This window comes from Mustela erminea, chromosome 9 (assembly GCF_009829155.1).
Source record: "Mustela erminea isolate mMusErm1 chromosome 9, mMusErm1.Pri, whole genome shotgun sequence".
Taxonomy (NCBI): Eukaryota; Metazoa; Chordata; class Mammalia; order Carnivora; family Mustelidae; genus Mustela; species Mustela erminea.
In genome coordinates this window covers 98,849,116-98,870,631 of record NC_045622.1, presented here as the reverse complement: position 1 = coordinate 98,870,631, position 21,516 = coordinate 98,849,116, and the positions used below count along the sequence as shown (strand labels likewise).

The window sequence follows — 21,516 nt, the reverse complement described above, 5'->3', positions numbered from 1 at the left end:
TTTGGTTAGGTTTATTCCCAGGTATCTTATGGTTCTTGGAGCTATAGTAAATGGAATCAATTCTCTAATTTCCCTTTCTGTATTTTCATTGTTAGTGTATAAGAAAGCCACTGATTTCTGTACATTGACTTTGTATCCTGCCACGATGCTGAATTGCTGTAAGAGTTCTGGTAGTTTGGGGATGGAATCTTTTGGGTTTTCCATATAAAGTATCATGTTATCTGTGAAGAGAGAGTCTTACTTCTTCATTACAAATTTGAATACATTTTATTTCTCTTTGTTATCTGATTGCTGTTGCTAGGACTTCTAATACTATGTAGAACAAGAGTGGTGAGAGTGGGCATCCTTGTCATGTTCCTGATCTCAAAGGGAAGACTGTCAACTTTTTTCCATTGAGGATATTTGCTGTGGGTTTTTCATAGATAGATTTGATGAAGTTGAGGAATGTTCCCTCTAACCCTATACTTTGAAGCGTTTTAATCAGGAAGGGATGTTGGATATTGTCAAATGATTTTTCTGCATCAACTGAGAGGACCAGGTGGTTCTTCTCTCTTCTCTTACTGATTTGTTCTATCACACTGATTGATTCGCGAATGGAGAACCATCCTTGTAACACAAGGATGAATCCTACCTGGTCATGGTGTTAATCTTTTTAATGTGCTGTTGAATCCTATTAGATAGGATCTTGTTGAGACTCTTGGCATCCGTATTCATCAGTGATATTGGTCTGAAATTCTCCTTTTTGGTAGGGTCTTTGCCTGGTTTAGGAATCAGAGTAATGCTGGCTTCATAAAAAGTGTCTGGAAAGTTTTCCTTCTGCTTCAATTTTTTGAAGCAGCTTCAAGAGAATAGGTATTATTTCTTCTTTGAAAATTTGGTAGAATACCCCAGGGGATCTGTCAGGTCCTGGGCTCTTGTTTTTTGGAAGGTTTTTGATCACTGCTTCAATCTTGTTAATAGATATCAGTCTTGATATCTGTTAACAGTTAATAGATATCAGGTTGTCAGTTTCTTCCTTGTTCAATTTTGGGAATTTATAGTTTTCCAGGAATGCATCCATTTCATCTAGGTTGCTTAGCTTATTGGCATGTAACTGTTAATAATAATTTCTGATGATTGTTTCTATATCCTTGGTGTTGGGAAATTTTCCTTTTCCCTTTTCATTCATAATTTTATTAATTTGGGCCTTCTCTCTTTTCTTTTGGATTAGTTTGGCCAATGGCTTGTCGATCTTATTGATTCTTTCAAAAAAAAAAAGCTTCTAATTTAATTGATGCATTCTACTGTATCTCTAGTTTCTATCTCATTAATCTCTGCTCTAATCTTGATTATTAACCTTCTTGTGTGAGGAGTTGGCTTAATTCGTTGTTGATTCTCCAGTTCTTTAAGGCGTAGAGACAGCTGGTATATTCTGGATTTTTCAATTTTTGGGAGGGAGGTTTGGATGGCTATGTATTTCCCCCTTAATACCGCCTTTGCTGTATCCCATAGGTTTTGGACTGAAGTGTCTTTATTCTCATTGGTTGCCATGAATTGTTTCAGTTCTTCTTTGATATCCTGGTTGATCCAAGCATTCTTAAGCAAGGTGGTCTTTAGTTTCTAGGTGCTTGAGTTACTTACAAACTTTTGCTTGTGGTTGAGCTCCAGTTTCAAAGGACTGTAATCTGAAAATATGCAGGAAATAATCTCAATCTTTTGGTGTTGGTTGAGCCCTGATTTGTGACCCAGTATGTGGTCTATTCTGGAGAAGGTTTCATGTGCACTTGAGAAGATTGAGTATTCTGTTGTTTTAGGGTGGAATGTTATATATATATATATATATATATATATATATATATATATAACATATATACACATATATTTACATATACATATATATATGGGGAACACGTTTATCTAAGCAATTGCATGCAGCTCTGTATTTGCATACAGGGGGTCTCTCCCAAGCCTTACAATCTCAGCAAAACAAGAAAAAGCCCCAGCGATCTGGCATTCATTCCTGTGTTCAACACTCATGGCGGATCCCCACCAAGACAGTGGGAGAGCAAAGCCGGGAGAAATCCTGGAAGCTGAAGTCTGAGGAAGATTTCAAACTCAAGTCAGAGATGAAAGAAACATCTGGACTCAGTCCTCAGGTACACGCAGTATTCTGAACTGAGGCTAGAACCAGAGACCACTCTAATGACAGGCCTCTACAGGTGGGCTCTCACAGGTGGGCTCAGACTCTGTCTCATGTATATTCATTCATGAAATAGCTCTGTGCGCAGAGGGTCTTCTGGAGAAGCCATGGGGTGGGGAGGGGCAGCCGCTGCTGGAGCTGGTTGGTGCAGCCTCGGGGGCTGGGCTGGAGTGCAGGAGCGCAGGGGCCGCGAGTCCGGCGGGTCCTGCAGTCCCGACTGGGCTGCAGCACAGCACCGCAACGCTGTATATATATATATATATATAACATTCCACCCTAAAACAACAGAATACTCAATATATATATATGAGTATATACTCAATATATATATATGAGAATACTCATATATATGTATATATACATATATATATATAAAACATTCCACCCTAAAACAACAGAATACTCAATATATATATGATTATATACTATATATATATATATATATATATATATACACATATATATATATATGAGAATACTCAATATATATATATATGAGGTCCTTTTGGTCCAATGTGTCATTCAATGGTCTTGTTTCTTTATTGATTTTCTGCTTGGATATCTGTCTATTATTGAGAGTGGCATCTTAAGATCTCCTACTATTAATGCATTCATATCAATATGAATTTTTATCTTGATTAACAGTTTTCTTATGTAATTGGCTCTCATATTTTGGGAATAAATATTTACAATTGTTAGATCTTCTTGGTGGATAGTCCCTTTAAGAATTATGTAGTGTCCTTCTGTATCTCTGACTACAGTCTTTAGTTTAAAATCCAATTTATCTGATATGAGAATCATTACCCCAGGCTTCTTTTGAGGCACAGTGGCATGAAAGATGCTTCTCTAGCCCTTCACTTTCAGTCTGGTTGTATCCTTGGGTTCAAAGTGGGTCTCTTTTAGACAACATATGGATGGGTTCTATCATTTTATACAATCTGCAACCCTGTGTCATTTTTTGGGCACATTTAGGCCATTCACGTTGAGAGTAATTATTGAGAGATACTTTTTTTTTTAAATTAAATTAATTTATTTTCAGCATAACAGTATTCATTATTTTTGCACCACACCCAGTGCTCCATGCAATCTGTGCCCTCTATAATACCCACCACCTGGTACCCCAACCTCCCATCCCCCCCACCACTTCATTCCCCTCAGATTGTTTTTCAGAGTCCATAGTCTCTCATGGTTCACCTCCCCTTCCAATTTCCCCCAACTCCCTTCTCCTCTCCAACTCCCCATGTCCTCCATGATATTTGTTATGCTCCACAAGTAAGTGAAACCATATGATAATTGACTCTCTCTGCTTGACTTATTTCACTCAGCATAATCTTTTCCAGTCCCATCCATGTTGCTACAAAAGTTGGATATTCATCCTTTCTGATGGAGGCATAATACTTCATAGTGTATATGGACCACATTTTCCTTATCCATTCATCTGTTGAAGGGCAGAAAGAGTCCCTTCTTTTTTTTTTTTTTTAAATAAACATTTATTCATATATTTTTATCCCCAGGAGTACATGTCTGTGAATCACCAGGTTTACACACTTCACAGCACTCACCAAAGCACATACCCTCCCCAATGTCCATAATCCCACCCCTCTTCTCCCAATTCCCCTCCCCCCAGCAACCCTCAGTTTGTTTTGTGAGATTAAGAGTCACTTATGGTTTGTCTCCCTCCCATCCCATCTTGTTTCATTTATTCTTCTCCTACCCACTTAAGCCCCCATGTTGCATCAACACTTCCTCATATCAGGGAGATCATATGATAGTTGTCTTTCTCCGCTTGACTTATTTCGCTAAGCATGATACGCTCTAGTTCCATCCACGTCGTTGCAAATGGCAAGATTTCATTTCTTTTGATGGCTGCATAGTATTCCATTGTGTATATATACCACATCTTCTTGATCCATTCATCTGTTGATGGACATCTAGGTTCTTTCCATAGTTTGGCTATTGTGGACATTGCTGCTATAAACATTCGGGTGCACGTGCCCCTTTGGATCACTACGTTTGTATCTTTAGGGTAAATACCCAATAGTGCAATTGCTGGGTCATAGGGCAGTTCTATTTTCAACATTTTGAGAAACCTCCATGCTGTTTTCCAGAGTGGCTGCACCAGCTTGCATTCCCACCAACAGTGTAGGAGGGTTCCCCTTTCTCCGCATCCTCGCCAGCATCTGTCATTTCCGAGAGATACGTTTTTATGAACATCATGTTACCTGTGAAGTCTTTGTTTCTGTAGATTGTCTTAATATATTCCTATTCAATGATATTCTTGGTTTATTTTTTTTCTCTTTTATAAAATCCCCCTTAATATTTCTTGCAGTGCCAGCTTGGTGGTCACATACATTTTTTGGTTTTTTTTTAAGATTTTATTTATTTATTTGACAGACAGAGGTCACAAGTAGGCAGAGAGACAGGCAGAGAGAGAGGAGGAAGCAGGCACCCCACTGAGCAGAGAGCCCAATGTGGGGCTTGATCCCAGAACCCTGGGTTCATGACCTGAGCTGAAGGCAGCGGCTTTAACCCACTGAGCCACCCAGGCGCCCCGGTCACATACTCTTTTAAACCTTGACAGTTTTGGATGCTCTTTATCTCTCCATCCATTTTGAATGTCAGTCTTTCTGAATAAAGTATTCTTGGCTGCATGTTCTTCTCATTTAGTGCCCTGAATACATCTTGCCAGCCCTTTCTGGCTTGCCATGTTTCTGTGGACATGTCTGACATTATTCTGATGGGCCTTCCTCTGTATGTAAGGAATATCTTTACCCTACCTGATTTGAGGAGCTCCTGTCTAAAATTATGATTCATCATTTTCACAGCCAGGTGTCTTGAGCTCTTTCTAGAATCTATGATCTTGTAGGAAGATTTTTCAACCTGTAGGACATGAACACTGGTTCCATTCACCAGACTGGGAAAATTTTCAAGGAGAATTTCTTCAACTGTATCTTCTAGTCTTCTTTCTTTCTCCTCCCCCTCAGGGATTCCAATAATTTTGACGTTGGAACCTTTCATGGTGTCATTTATTTCCCTAATTCTGTTTTTGTGGTTTCTAAGGTGTTTGTTCGAGGCTTCCTCCTGATCCTTTTTCTCTATCAGTTTGTCCTCGAGATCACTAATTCTATCTTCTGCTTCAGTTACCCTAGTTTTTAGAGAATTTTGATTAGATTGGAACTCATTTAGAGCATTGTTAACATCATCCTTGGTGGCTTTCACTTCTACCCTAATCAATTCCATTTTGTCATCAAAGGCTTTCACCAACCTACCTATTGCTTAGATAATTTTTAGCCTGAATTCTCTTTCTGACATCCTGTTTATGTCCAATTCCAAAAGCTCTGATGGAGAGCACCCAGTCTCTGAATTTTTCCTCTGCTGGGCATTCCTCCTTCTACTCATTTTGGTGAGATATGGCTTAATGGATGTGTAGCTGAATGTATCAACTGTGGTGCAGGCAAGGTGCAATCCAGAATGCTTCTGAGTAATCGAGAGTCCCCACCAAAAGAAAAAGAGAGAGAGAGAGGAAAAAAAAAAAAAGAAAAAAGAAAAGAGAGGGCCCAGCCCGAATGGGCCCCAAAGGTAAGATTTATAAAGTACATAAACAAAGAAAGACAAACAAAAAGACCAACAAAAGTAGATGACAAGAGATAAGAAAAATAAATAAATAAATAAATAAATAAAAAGAACCCACTCAAAATGAACCCCAAGTGTAAGACTTATATACTACCAGAACAAAAACAAATAGATAGAAACATAGTAGGCAGTATCTAGGTTTGGTGAGGTACTAGAGAAATTGGGGTTCTCATAAGTTGCTGGTGATAATGTTAAATAGTGCAACCACTTTGGAAAACAATGTGGCAGCTCCTCAAAGTGTTAAAAGATAAAACATATTGTATAATTTTTTATGAAATATTATAGAAGCTAATCTAAAGTGAAAGAAAGTAGATTTGGGGGCCCCTTGGTGGCTCAGACTATTCAGTCTTGGACTCCTGATTTCATCTCAGATCATGATCTGTGTCCTGGATTGAGCCTTACATTGGCCTCTGCATTCAGCATGGACTCTGCTTAAGACACTCACATTTTTCTGCTCCCTGCTGCCAATGCTTTGGTATTTGATCTCTTATTCTCTTAAAAAAAAAAAAAAAAAAAAAAAAAAACAGAGAGAGAGAGAGAGAGGAAAAGAAAAAGAAAAGAAAAAGAAAAAATCCAAAAGTAGGTCATATTTTCCTAGGACTGCTGGTGATGATGATGGAGAGGAATGAGAAACTACTAAATTGGTATGAAGTTTCTTTTTATATTTTATTTTATTTATTTTATTTTTTATAAATTTTTATTATGTTAGTCACCATATAGTACATCATTAGCTTTTGATGTAGTGTTTCATGATTTATTGCTTGAGTATAACACCCAGTGGAGTTTCTTTTTAGAGTGGCAAAGAGGTTGCCATGATGATTCATAGCCTTCTATAACAAAAAATATTACATTACATATTTTAAATAAGTGAATTGTATTGTATGAGGAGTATATCTCAATAAAGCTTTTAAAAACAGATAAATATTTAATCTAGCAATCATTTGTACAGAATAAAAGTCCATGAAGCAACCATTATTAAAAATCTATTTTTGGGCACCTGCGTTGCTCAGTGGATTAAGACTCTGCCATCTGCTCAGTTCATGATCTCATGGTCATGCATTGGGCTTCCTGCTCAGCAGGGAGCCTGCTTCCTTCTCTCTCTCTCTCTCTCTGCCTGCCTCTATGCCTACTTGTGATCTCTCTCTGTCAAATAAATAAATAAAATCTTTAAAAATATATATATATTTCCAGGGAACAGAAAACATATAAATATTCTATTAAAATTACTGTGCCACAGTGACTTGGATCTCTATTCTGATTAAAATTTTAAATGATCAAGATCATATTTGAAAATTTAGTTTGTATCATTCATACAGAATGGCTCATAGAAATTTTATTATTGGGAAATAAGTATCATGTGACATAAGAAATGGCCATCTCTTTCTAACCTGCAAAATGGTGCCATAGGAACTATACCCAGCGACATCTGATTTAGCATCCAAGTGCAGAGCACAGTGCTGTCCACTAAATGCAAAATTTCTATGTGTTGCTAGAGTAGTCCATGTTCCAGGTACTTGAGAAGCATATCACAAAACCCTCACTGGAGCTGAGGGTTGTAAGTGAGGACAAATTTTTGAGTCAGGAGAGCCTGACTGGTCCAGCTCCAACTAAACAGTCCCCAAGGTCTGCCTTCATAAAAATTACGTATTATTCGTCTTTTCAGTATTGCCATTTATTACCACATGGATGTATCATTATGGAAATTATGCTAAGTAAGCCAAACAGTAGGAAACCTCATCACGATGAGTGTTTACATGAGAAACCTTTTCAAGGTTCTCATGCATTTCTTCCTCAAACTCTTGTCTTTTGGTATATTTGACACTCTTCAGTTACAGCTCCCAATAATTTTATTGACCTATTGGCCAAGAGTAAAACTATCTCCTATGTGGGGTGCATGCTGAAACTCTTTGCAGTTCATTTCTTTGGTTGCATGGAGATCTTCATCCTTACTGTAAAGACCTATGATTGTTATGTGGCTATATGTAAACCCCAAATATGTATACGATCATCATAGACTGGGAAAATGCAATAAAACATTGTTGGGGACCTGGATAGGTGAGTTCTTACACTCCATTATTCAGGTGGCTCTGGTAGTGCAGTAACCCTTTTGTGGACCCAGTAAGATCAATCACTATTTTTGTGATGTCCACCCTGTGCTGAAACTTGCCTGCACCGACAGATATGTTGTCAGTATTGTGGTGACAGCCAATAGTGGTATCATTGCACTGGGGAGCTTTGTAATCTTGATAATTTCCTATACCATCCTCCTGGTGTCCCTGAGAAAATATTCAGCAGAAGGCAGGCACAAAGCAGTCTCCACTTGTGGCTCCCACATTGCTATGGTCATCATCTTTCTTGGCCACTGTGTTATCCTGTATATGCATTAATATTACCTTTTCAGAGGATAAGATGGTGGCTGTATTTTACACCATTTTTACCCCCATATTAAATTCCCTGATCTATGTTGCTGAGAAAAGAAGTCAAGAATGCGCTGAAAAGACTGTGACACAAGGTTTTCTCAGAAGCTAATGCTAAATAGTTGAAGTAACAATTTAACCAGGATGATCCTAAATTTTCTCCTCTGCTCAACAAAGTCAATAATAACAACTTCAGAAGGTTATTAGAGAACAAAAGAAAGACTAGCACTTTCTACCCACCTGAGGTGTTATTTATCATTATTTTTATATTTGTTCTAGTATTTCATAAGTAGATAAATTTCCTGAATGATCTAGGCCAGAGGAATCTTTTAAACACAGAAGCCCAGGACAATGCTACTGAGCACACTTATTTTCTCCTCACCATTTTGGTCTTTCTGTCATTTTCCTTAAATTGAGAGTCTACTATGAAGTATTTAATGCCGTTTTCCAGTTTTAGAACTCTGATAGAAACATACTGAGCACTCAAATGTATATGTTGCATGCAGAAAAGGATACAGGAAAAATAACAGAGATCTAACTATAGTATTCTGATCTAAGTCCTCCAGAACACAGTGGAAACTAAACCTAGCAAGGCTAGAAAGGGAGAGGAGGTATGTGCAGCAGAGAGAAAATAGGTTTAAAACACCACAGACCTGTTCTCTTCCTCTACTCTTGGGAGAAAGCTAAGATCCCCATTGTGAGGCTAACATCCCATTCATATGCTTCTGCTAACTGACTAATCTTGCCTTCTCTATAGCCAGTGGTCCCCAAATAACATAAAGTGACTAAAAGTAAAAACTAAAGAAACAATGAAAACAAAGACAACTGTGATGAGTAGGACACTTGATTCAATCAACAGGGCAAATAAAATGGTGAAATGCACAGCTGGGAAACTATATTTCCTCCAATGTTTGAACCAAGCAGCTTTACTGAATACAGTGAGCCATTTGTCACACCTTTCACTTTACACACTCCGAGTTTGCTTGCTTGCTTGCTTGCTTCCTTCCTTCCTTCCTTTCTCTTTCTTTTTAAAGATTTTATTTATTTATTTGAGAGAGAGAATGCACTGAGGAGGGGCAGAGGGAGAGAGAGGGACTGAGAACTAGACTCCCCACTGAACAGGAAGCTTGATGCAGGGCTGGATCCCAGGACCTAATTGATCCCAGGGCTGGATCATGACCCTAGCTGAAGGCAGATGTGTGTGTGTGTAAAATGGATGCTACGTTCCAGAAATTTCACTACTAAGTATTTTCTCAAAAAACAGAAAAATACAACAAAAATCATCTACATTTATGTTTATAGGAGCTAAAAAACAATAGCCGAATTATGGAAAAGGCTGAAGTATCCATCAACTGAGGAGTGGATAGAGAAGATGTGATACACACACACACCCCCCACACTGGAATAGTATTCAGCCATCAAAGAGAATGAAATCTTGCTATTTGCAATGATATGGATGGGGCTAGAGAGTATTATACTAACTGAAATAAGTCAGTCACAGAGAGACAAATAACATATGATTTTCTTCATATGTGGCATTTAAGAAATAAAACAAGCCATTATGGTTGGGGGTTTGGCAATAGAGAGAGTGATAGAGAGGCAAACCAAGAAGCAGACTCTTAACTGTAGAGAACAAGGTGTTGTTTACTGGAAGGGAGATGAGTGGGTGGATGGGTTTTATCAGTGATGGGGATTATGGAGAGCACTTGTGATGAGCACCAGATGTTATAAAGAAGTGTTCAATTACCATATTATATGCCTGAAACTAATATTACCCTTATGTTAACTAACTGGAATTTAAATAAAAAATTAAAAATATATACAAATGGCAAACAGTAACTAGAAAAAAAATGTTCAATACCCTTAATCATCAGGGAGAGCAAATTAAAACCACAATAATTTATTACCACATAATGCCATGAATGACTAAAAGAAAAATAACAATACCAAGTGACAAGAGTGTGGAACAATTCCTGTAATTAAAATTACAAATTTCTTCTTGCATTTTGATATCTCCCCAATTTTAATGTTGCCTAGTATTCCTTACTGACCAGACCATGAGATCCAGAGATTACTAATTGGGAGTCTATTAGAGTTACTGATAGAACCTGATAAACAGTTTTTGCAGTCAAGATCTTTAATGGCTGCCATTCCATTGATTTTAAGCCCTCAGTGCTCTAGCTCTGAGGCAATCAATAGCAGGCTTCCAGAAAAGTTTTAATATTATACAGGAGGTAGAAGTTCTCTCTAGGACCTGAGTCAACAATTTAAGTACATCACAGGTTCCCACATTGAAATTATGCCATTTTCCTATTCACATGATGTTTGACTTCCTTTGGAACCAATGTTTGCAAAAAGAAAGGGGATTTTTGCATATTTCAGTTCCAAGTACAGGGAAAAAAACTCCCTATTCAAAATTGGATGTTTCTCAAACATGTCTCTTCAGAATACTTGCTTCTAAAACAAAACCTTTCCACCAAAGGAGATAATTAATTCCAGAGAGAAAAACTAGCAGCTATAAGCCTAAGTCCTTGAACCTTTTTGGAAACCTCTTTAAATACCCATGCAGTACCAGGTAAAAAACGTTGTGGGGCATTTACATTTCCAGAGCAAGATTCATTATGCTAGAAATGACCCATTTGAAAACATTTCCTCCACGTTTCTTGTCTCTTGCCTATGGGACCAGAGATATCTGGAGATCACTTTTCCATAGTGTAGTAGAAGAATTCATTCTAAATTCATCATTTTTTTTATAAAGATTTTTATTTATTTGTTAGAGAGAGAGAGAGAGAGATACAGAGCGCAAGCACAGGCAGACAGAGTGGCAGGCTGGAGGCAGAGGGAGAAGCAGGCTCCCTGCTGAGCAAGGAGCCCGATGTGGGACTCGATCCCAGGACGCTGGGATCATGACCTGAGCCGAAGGCAGCTGCTTAACCAACTGAGCCACCCAGGCGTCCCTCATTCTAAATTCAAATCCCAGGTTTTCTATGAAGAATTTTGAGGCTTTAGGCTAGAAGGAAAGTTTTAGACTGATAGAAACACTTCCTCAAGAACTGCTGATTGATTATCGAATTACGGAAATTGAGTGTGTTATGTATTTCATATTGAACGTTTCCTACTCAAGAACAGGCCAGTTTGCAGATGGAATTATTTCTGAAAACCCATAGACATCGTTTAGATCATCTAAGTCTATAAGGTAAGTTTTTTAGTAGCATTGAAGCATTTTATGTTCTACATGTAGTAATCTATATTTTAAAGATCGGTATGTTCTATATGTAGTAATTGATATGTTTCAACATTTTTCAAATATAGTACTATTTTATCCACACACCAGTTCTTAAAAAGATAATTGGTAAGTGTCATTAACCTAATTTGGCAGATGAATATGTTGAGGCTTATAGAGATAACACAATTTGTAGGACCCAGCTCCAACAGCACATGCTTTCTTTTGGCATGAGACAACTCCTTTAACATTCAAAACTTATCACGAGTCTGAAAATCCAATGTAAATACCCTTCACACATAGAAAAGACATAAATATCAGTAATAAATAACATAAATCATCATTCATAAATCATCGAACAATGACCAGGGACAGTCCTTCCTGAAGTTAACTGCTATGGATAACGTCTCTGTGGCTTCTTGAAAAGTAAAATTGGGGAGATGACTCTTCCTCACCTTAATGCATGATTTAATGTTTTTCTGTATTTGGATTAATACATTTGCTTTTAATATATTTGCTTTGGATTAATACTAGTGTCATTGCCTCAAAGACCCAAGGAATATATTACACAGTTAAGTTAAAGCACATAAGAAATCAGGAAAGTTGGATCTTAAACTTGAGGGATTATCAGGTAGAAACATGTTTGATTAGGTGGTTGTGGTAACACATCATTATGAAGCTCATAATATCTCATACTTATAAATCAGAGAAGAACACAGATTTTCCTGTTTTTTTGGGTGATCATAATAAGCATGCTTTGGACACTCTGATGAGAGAGTTGTCACTGTTCCTCATGCTCTGTGTTTAGTTAATTGTATCAGTGATGAGGTTTTATAAAAAAAAAAAAAACCAATTCCAATACAAACTCAAATACCAATTCTCCCTACCTCCTAGGTTCATACACAGTCACAGAAATAGGTGAAAGTTCTTATGTGCCCACAGTGATGTGGTGGGTATGTGAATATATATTTCCTCAATCAATTCTCATAACACTTGGGATATGGATATGATCATTCTCCCTTTATAGATGAGGCAGCAAAGATTTAAGTTGCCAAGAACTATAACATGGATAAAATAAGTGGAGTTCAATAGCAAGATTCCAATCTAGTCCCTCTGATTTTTAAACCAATACACTACACTTAACCACTGTGGTAGTCATTTTCAGCATTGTGTAGAAAAATCTAGGGACTCATTATTTATAAAGGGGTTGGGAAGGGAGAAAATGGAGCTGTGTTAGAAGTCAAAGTTAAGTGGGTAGAAGAAGAATCAATGAAACAAGATGGAATTGGGAGGGAGACAAACCATAAGTGACTCTTAATCTCACAAAACAAACTGAGGGTTGCTGGGGGGAGGGGGGTGGGATTATGGACATTGGGGAGGGTGTGTGCTTTGGTGAGTGCTGTGAAGTGTGTAAACCTGGTGATTCACAGACCTGTACCCCTGGGGATAAAAATATATGTTTATAAAAAATAAAAAATTAAAAAAAAAAAAAGAAGTCAAAGTAAAAGTTCAATTCAATGAAACTAGCACTGCATTTTTATTAATATCTAGGGATTCCAGTGTGTGTGTATGTTCATGAAATTTCCTCATCTATAATTTTCTGAAATCACATTAAAGTCATTATAATTACGATGGCCATGTCAAAAGAAGATTACTGGTTTAACATTGCTTATTATTACATAACAATGTAGGGCAAGGATTAAAAATTGGGGGGAAAATTTAACAAATACAATTTGATCTAATATTGTTTCTGTCTTTTATTATCTGCTTAATCTTGGGCAGGATCCTTAACTTCTTCTCTGTGTTTATATTTTCTCTTATGTAAAGAAGAACAAAATAATAGTGGTAATTATTTCACAAGTTTGTACAGAGGATTAAACAGCCATATTTCTGTAAAAACAGAACACAACAAGTAACTAGTAAGTTTTAGTTGATATTATCATTATTATTACTATTAACACCAATCTCTGCAATTATTACTTCATTTACAAAATGGATAAAATCATACTAACTACACAGGTTACTCTCATGTCATACACATAACAATCAATCATTAAAGACATATTTATCAGCTATTAAAATGTTATTGGATTTGACAACATGTATTACTAATTCTTTTATAGTAGCTCCTGGAGACTTTTATTACATTCTTGTAAGAAACAATGTGTTATATTTTTTGTCAACTATTATAAATAATCTGATACTGGGCTTTCTGTCACTGGCTTGCATTCCCTTACTGAACCTCAGGTGACTTCATCAAGGCACACAAAGTTCTTCACCATACTTGCATGCAGGAAGAGTCATGTTTCCTCCAACTCCTGTTCATCCTTCCATTAATATTCTCAAATACCTTTTATGGGTCCCTATTTCTAAGGATAAAGGAACAATTCCTAGCTGTATACGCATAGCCTTGACACCCATTTCCACACACTTTTTTCAAACTTAGCTACCAGTATCACCACTTAAAGATAATAGATAGTTCTCGGAAAATGATGTGTGCACAGAGGATCTTCAAGAATTCAGAACTCCTATCTCAAAAACCTTATGAGAACCCACAACTCCATAGAATCTAGATATTTACTATTTATGAGATGAAAAAAATTCAATAAAGTCAAGGTTACATTAAACAAAAGGTATTTCTTTTTCAGGTAACGTAATTAATCATAATATGAAATGATGGAAAATAGGAACAACGTGACAGAGTTTGTTCTACTGGGGCTCACAGAGAATCCAAAGATGCAAAAAATCATATTTGCTGTGGTTTTGGTTATCTACATCATCTCTTTGGTAGGAAATGTGCTCACCGTGGTCACTATCACTGCCAGCCCATTATCAGGGTCCCCCATGTACTTTTTCCTGGCCTATCTCTCCTTCATTGATGCCTGCTACTCTTCTGTAAATACCCCTACACTGATCATAGAATCACTCCGTGAAAAGAAGACCATCCCATTCAATGCATGTATTATCCAAATATTTGGGGAGCATTTTTTTGGAGGTGCTGATGTCATCCTACTTACTGTGATGGCCTATGACCGCTATGTGGCCATCTGCAAGCCACTGCATTACATGACCATAATGAATCGGCGGGTGTGTGGCCTGCTAATGGTAGTGGTATGGGTGGGAGGCTTTCTACATGCAACCATACAAATCTTCTTTATCATCCCTTTACCCTTCTGTGGCCCTAACATCATAGATCACTTTATGTGTGATCTGAACCCTTTGCTCAATCTTGCCTGCACTGATACCCACACTCTAGGGCTCTTTGTTGCTGCCAATAGCGGTTTCATCTGTCTGTTAAACTTTCTCCTCTTGATGGTCTCTTATGTGGTCATTCTGCGTTCCCTAAGGAACCACAGCTTGGAGGCGAGGCGCAAAGCCCTCTCCACCTGTGTCTCCCATATCACAGTGGTTGTCATATTCTTTGTGCCCTGCATATTTGTGTACATGAGACCTGCAGCTACTTTATCTATTGATAAAGCAGTTGCTTTGTTCTATACTACAATAACGCCCATGTTAAATCCTTTAATCTATACCTTGAGAAATGACCAGATGAAAAATGCCATTAGGAAATTGTGTAGTAGGAAATCTATTTTAGGTAACAAATAAATGTGCCTGGACCTCCATATTGATTCAACTCAAACAAAGATCAGAAGGACATTTTGGATGATCTTGACAAGGGATACCTATAAAATGAAAAAAAAAAACAAACTGCTATGGATCAAAGATTTTGCATTGAAAAGAACAGAAATGAGTTCAAGAAAATAAAAAATAACACTGACTCAGGATCACTCTTTGCATATTTGGGCAATTCTATGAAATTGGGGCTTTGTTTTACTAGCTTCATGCATATGTATAGATTCCTAATCTGTCATCATAATTTAATAATTAAAAATATATTGGTATTGAGCAGCTGTCTTTATAACAATCAAAAGAGGGAGGTACTACCATTATCCCCATTCTTATAGGTGAGGAGACAGAAAGGGGAAAGTATCAAAATAAGTAGACTGAAGAGTCAGTAATCAGAATATACCTGATTTCTCAAGACATGCTCTTAAATGCTGTGGTACAGTGCCAGATAATGATGATACAAGATGATTATAATAGATATCATTTATTGAACTAAGGATTTGTCTGATACCACATATATATAATATAAAATATAAGATATTTATTATTTCCATATTATATATAGCATACATACACATGTATATGCGTGTATTATATATCAGAATTATATGTAGTTATATATAATTATATATTATATGTATATTAATTAATTTCCTATAACTAAATTCTATGGCCATTTCATTAACAACTTGCTCAATTTTATTTATCCTAGTTGATAATATGTCCACTAAAATATTGTGGTATATAATTACTTTAAGAATATAAAAGCAGGGGGCGCCTGGGTGGCTCAGTGGGTTGGGCCGCTGCCTTCGGCTGGGGTCATGATCTCAGGGTCCTGGGATCGAGTCCCGCATCGGGCTCTCTGCTCAGCGGGGGGCCTGCTTCCTCCTCTCTCTCTCTCTGCTTCTCTGCCTACTTGTGATCTCTCTATGTCAAATAAATAAAATCTTTAAAAAATATATATATATAAAAACAATGGCCCACTGAACCCTTAAGGGGTAGGTGAAGAATATTATATCATGTTTCCAAATTTCCTTGTAGGCTTCAGAATCATTTTGTATTTTTCATGTCACCTACATGCAACCATACAAATCTTCTTTATCATCCCTTTACCCTTCTATAGCCCTAATGTCATAGATCACTTTATGTGTTATCTGAACCCTTTTCTCAATCTTGCCTGCACTGATACCCACACTCTAGGGCTCTTTGTTGCTGCCAACAGTGGTTTCATCTGTCTGTTAAACTTTTTACAGTTAAACAGTACACTAATAAGCCATTAGAAAATGCAGTGCCTCAAAGGAAAGATTATTTCAATGTCAGATAGTAATTTCTATTTTTTAATATACATTTATAGTCCATAAACTTATTGCCTGACAATTAACAATAGTTTTTACAAGCAGTACAATGTCTGGTGCATGATAAATGTTGGATAAAAAATAAAAGTATAAAGGAAGATAGATAAAGTCAATAAAATGTAGAGAAAAAAAATACTGCGGTGTAGTTATGTTTGGTTTTCATATTTTACCTGATTCAAACTCTGAGAATTCTCTATGAGAAACTACAATTTGCTTTAACTCCTGCTTAAAATGTGTGATGAGAAAGAATTAAAGCTGAGATTCTCTGTGAAGGAGCAAATAGCTTACTTTGATACTCTTCCTCTTCTCAGCAAGATTTCATCATATGATGGGAGCTGTTCATATTCTCTCTTAATTAGTTTAGTTTTTGGCAACATTTCATTATTAAAAAGTATTTTTTTTTAAATATGCAGATCCATCTACACACAGAACAACTTCAGGTTAAATATATTTCATTTATTCCTTCCATTCCTCACTCATTAATCAACAGAAATTTTGTGACCCCAAAGAATATATCAGACACATTGATGGTGGCTGGGGCTTTGAAAGTGAATAGAGAGGAGCCTGGGTCTTGCCTTCACAGAGCGTTGGATATACTGAGAGATACCCAGAGGAGAGCAGAAAATGACAACACCATGTTATAAATGTTAACATAGTGGCTTCACTGGGTACTATGAAAGCATGTTTGAGGGATACACAACAAAGAATAAGGGTCAGGAAAGGTTGCAAGATGAAAGGACATGCAACATGGAACCTGGAGCTTGAAATCAAGTCAACAGTATGAGTATGTTCACATCAGTTAGAGTAGGAGCATTCCTACATGAGAGAATACGTAACAAAGTCCAGGGTGTGAAAATCAGTATGCAGGAAACCTCATGAAAGTAGTATGACTATGGTTGTTAATCCATCCATTCAATCAACAAGTATTTACTGAAGTCTCACCATAAGCCAGGCAGTGTACTACACAATGAACTTATAAAAGGTACGCAGCAGGATATGAACCCGGAATGAAAGGAACATGGGTCTCATAATCATGTTAAAGTTTATTGCTAAATATCATGGGACAAACTTTGCGAGGACCTTTGAAACAGTGAATGATGCAGTATGATTTGAGTTTGAGATGATAACTGAATGGGTTATCAGGGTGGGAAGTGGTCTGAAGGGAGCAAGAGTGGTGTCAGGATGTTACTGAAATGATTTGGATGTGAAAGGATGGAGGCCTGAAGAATGGTGATGCCAGAAAGGATACAGAAAATGGTGGGCATTGCTGTGTCCAGTTCAGTTTCCCTTCAATTCTCCAATGCCCAAGCTGCTGTGTCTGCACTACTAACAGCCCAGAACTCAGAGCCCCATCATTTCTGTACATTTCCTCCAGAATGAAATTATAGGCTATGCCCATCATCCTAGGAACCAGCAGGAGCCAATTAAAAAAAAAAAAAAAAAAGGTTATTTATTTATTTAACAGAAAGAGACACAGCAAGAGCAGGAACACAAGCAGGGGGAGTGGGAGAGGGAGGAACAGGCTCCCTGCTGAACAGGGAGCCCAAAGCAGGGCTAGATTCCAGGACTCTGAGATCATAATCTGAGCCAAAGGCAAACAATGACTGGGCCACCCAGGTACCCCAGAGAATGATTTTAACATCAAGTGGATAGGATGATCCATTTTGTGCATACAGTCAGCCTCTTTCCCCAACCACTCCCATCATTGTACAATGGGCCCATGAGCAAAGTGGTCATGGTGGCAGGGAGGAGGTTGTCCATGAGCTCAACAACGTGGACTTTCACCCACCAAAGCTAGCCTGGCCATGACCACTGCTATGTGCCAAATCTTCCAGTAGGACATGCAACATGAAGTCTGTAATATGGCAGCATTCCCTGGGATGATCAACCTGTTTGCAGATTGAACTCATTGGACTGCTTCCATCATGGAAGGGCAGTGTTTTGTTCTTATTGCCTAAACACATCCTTTGGATATGGATTTGCATCCCCTGTATGCAATGCTTCTGCCAAAGCTACCATCCACAGACTTAGAGAATTTTTTACCCACATTCATGTCATTTTACACAGCATTGCTTGTGATCAAACAATCTCACTTCACAACAAATAAAGGGCTATAATGGGATCCATGCTCATGGAATTCACTGGTCTTACTACATTTCTCACCCCGTTGAAGAACTGTCCTGATAAAATGGTGAGAAAATCCTTTGCAGAATTAGTTATAGTACATGCCAGGTAACAATACCTTCTAGGTTTGGAGCAAGATTCTTCAGTTTTCTGGAAAGACTTATGCTCTGAATAAACATCCATGACATGCTCTTCCTCCCATTGCCAGGTTTTGTAATCAAAGGATAGAAATGGGTGAGGCATTACACATTTTTTTTTAAATTTTATTTATTTTGACAAACAGAAATCACAGGTAGGCAGAGAGGCAGGCAGAGAGAGAGAAAAGGAAACAGGCTCCTCGCTGAGCAGAAAGCCCGATGCGGGGCTCGATCCCAGGACCCCGAGATCATGACCCGAGCTGAAGGCAGAGGCTTTAACCCACTGAGCCACCCAGGTGCCCCGAGGCATTACACTTTTTTTTTTTTTAAAGATTTTATTTATTTATTTGACAGAGAGAGATCACAAGTAGGCAGAGAGGCAGGCAGAGAGAGAGAGAGAGGAGGAAGCAGGCTCCCTGCTGAGCAGAGAGCCTGATTCGGGACTTGATCCCAGGACCCTGAGATCATGACCTGAGCCGAAGGCAGCGGCTTGACCCACTGAGCCACCCAAGCGCCCTGGCATTACACATTTTTACCCTTAGTGACCCACCAGCAAATTTTTTGCTTCCTGTTTCCTCTTACTTATGCTCTTCTTGCTTTGAGGTCTTTAATCCAAAGGGAGAAGTGCTTCCAGCAAGAGACACAAGATTCTATTTAACAGTGTTAAGACTGCTGCCTGACCACTTTTGGCAGCTCATGCTCATGCCTTTGAATCTATAGGCAAAGATGTAAGTTACTGTTCTTCTTGAGGTGATTGTTCCTGGCAACAAAGGGGAAATTGGACAACTACTCCAGAATGGAGATAACAAATAGTATATCTAGAATACAGGAGATCCCCTAGGATCACTCTTAGTATCACCATAGTCTTTGAGTATGGTCAATGGAAAACTACAACAACCCAATCCAGGCAGAACTACTAAGGACCCAGATGCTTCAGTAATGAAGGTTTGTGTCACCCCACCAGCTTGAGAACCATGAGCAGCATCTGTGCTTGCTGAAGACACATTGAGTATAGAATGAGTAACAGAAGAAATTATAAATTAAGCATCTGATTGTTGTAAAATGAAGACTGTAATTATTGTATTTACTCCTTATATTATGAATGTGTTTGTGTGTTTGAATATATATAAAGCAAATATCTTTGTTTTCTTCCCTTTCTTATTACTTTACTATGAAACTAAATATATATTGAATTTCTACCATGGCATTTTAGTATTTTTGTTTTCCACCATAATATTGAAGTTACTGAATATTAAGGGGAAAGTAAAAATCACCCCCCAAAATTTACTTCCCTTTACTTTGGGGCTTCTAGGTCATTTTCAGTTCTAAACAGGATAGTTGTGTGATGTTAGGTGGTATTATGACCTTGTGTTTTGTTTTGTTTTGTTTTTTGTTTTTTTTGGAGAGCAAGTATGGATTTAGGAGATGTGTATAGGTACTAATGGATAAACAATGGATTTGCACTTGTTGATTTTATATGTTAACTTGCCTGGGCTACAGGGTACTCAAATATTTGTTCAACTATTGTTTTGGTTTGCGACTATATTTTTCTGGATGATATTAACTTTTGAATGGGTAGACTGAATAAAATAGATTAATCTCACTAAAGTAAGGTTCTCATCTAACTAAATGAAGGCCTGAAAATTACAAAAGGCTAATGTCCCCTCAGTAAGAGGGAATTCACCTGCCTGGTAGCCTTCAAACTGAACCATCAGCTCTTCCTGTCTGATAATTTTCACTCTGACACATTAACACTTCCTGATGAAAGGAGCCTCCTCTCTATGGACCTGAACCGGGACATTGGCTTTTACTGGTTTATAGCAGTTTCTGGTCTTTAGACTCAAAATGGGACATAGACTGTGCAGGTTTTGCACTTGCCAGCTCCATATACATGAGAATCAATTCTTTTCAATAAATCTCTTTGTGTGTGTGTATCTCTGCGTGTGTGTGTGTGTGGGGGGGTGTTAGCACTTCCTTACCTTCTAACATTACAAGATGCTCCAGTTCATCTCGTATATTTCATGCCCCCAAGCTAGAGTCAGCTATTTTTAGATAATGGTGTCTGGAACCATGTCCTGGTCATAGATCATTTGATAATCACTGATTTTTTTTTTTTATTCTAGACAAAAGTCATCATTTATGGTCCAAATAAGCTCCTTTAATTGCAAGAAGAGATCACATTTTCCCCATAATCTAAAAAATAAATATTGAAAATTATCTACTTCATTACATCTAGATCATGCTTCTTAACTAAAAGGGAAGGGAGACCTCAGGGAATGACCTTCCCCAGACTCCTATATTTTGCATCATTCATGTTTAAATACTAGTGCAGGAAAGGCAGAAAAGGAGCATTTTCCAGTCAAAATTACATGTGAGAGTGGGTTTCAGAAAGTGTCAGATGAATCCAGGAGACTTTGTCTTCTGGTATGCAGGCAATAACCTAAGCCTCAGTGACATATAAAAAGATCAGACAGGATTTTAGAAACATTTATTTTTTTTCTCATTTGAACTAATAGTGGCCAAATTACCTTGAGAAGAAAAGATTACTCTAAATCCTAATGTTTGTATAAGCTCTTAAAACTGGTAAGATTTGTGTTGGAGATTAACGTGACTTTATTTAATACTCAGAAAAATTATCTGATCAATGTCACAGTGTTCATCTAGCACATAGAAGGCATTTGTAGAAGGATAGAAAGTTTTGGGGGTTTTCTAGAAGTAGATTATAATAGAAACTGAGAAGACAGAATAAGATAAATGCACAACAGCTCCTGGTGGAGAAATGAGCAAATAGAAATAATATCTGAGTGTTCCAGGAAATGCT

At 37.6% G+C, this 21,516-nt stretch overlaps 1 protein-coding gene across 1 annotated transcript; it reads left to right on the top strand.

The window, feature by feature from the left end:
- Window positions 1-14,125: 14,125 nt before the first annotated feature.
- On the top strand, window positions 14,126-15,058 carry LOC116599709 (olfactory receptor 4C46-like). The gene has a single exon (XM_032359700.1). The coding sequence runs from the start codon at window positions 14,126-14,128 to the stop codon at window positions 15,056-15,058; it is 933 nt and encodes a 310-aa protein (XP_032215591.1).
- The last annotated feature ends 6,458 nt before the right edge of the window (window positions 15,059-21,516 follow it).

Bases quoted from the DNA above. Each gene is read 5' to 3' on its own strand.
- LOC116599709 (XM_032359700.1), top strand. From the start codon at position 14,126: ATGATGGAAAATAGGAACAACGTGACAGAGTTTGTTCTACTGGGGCTC.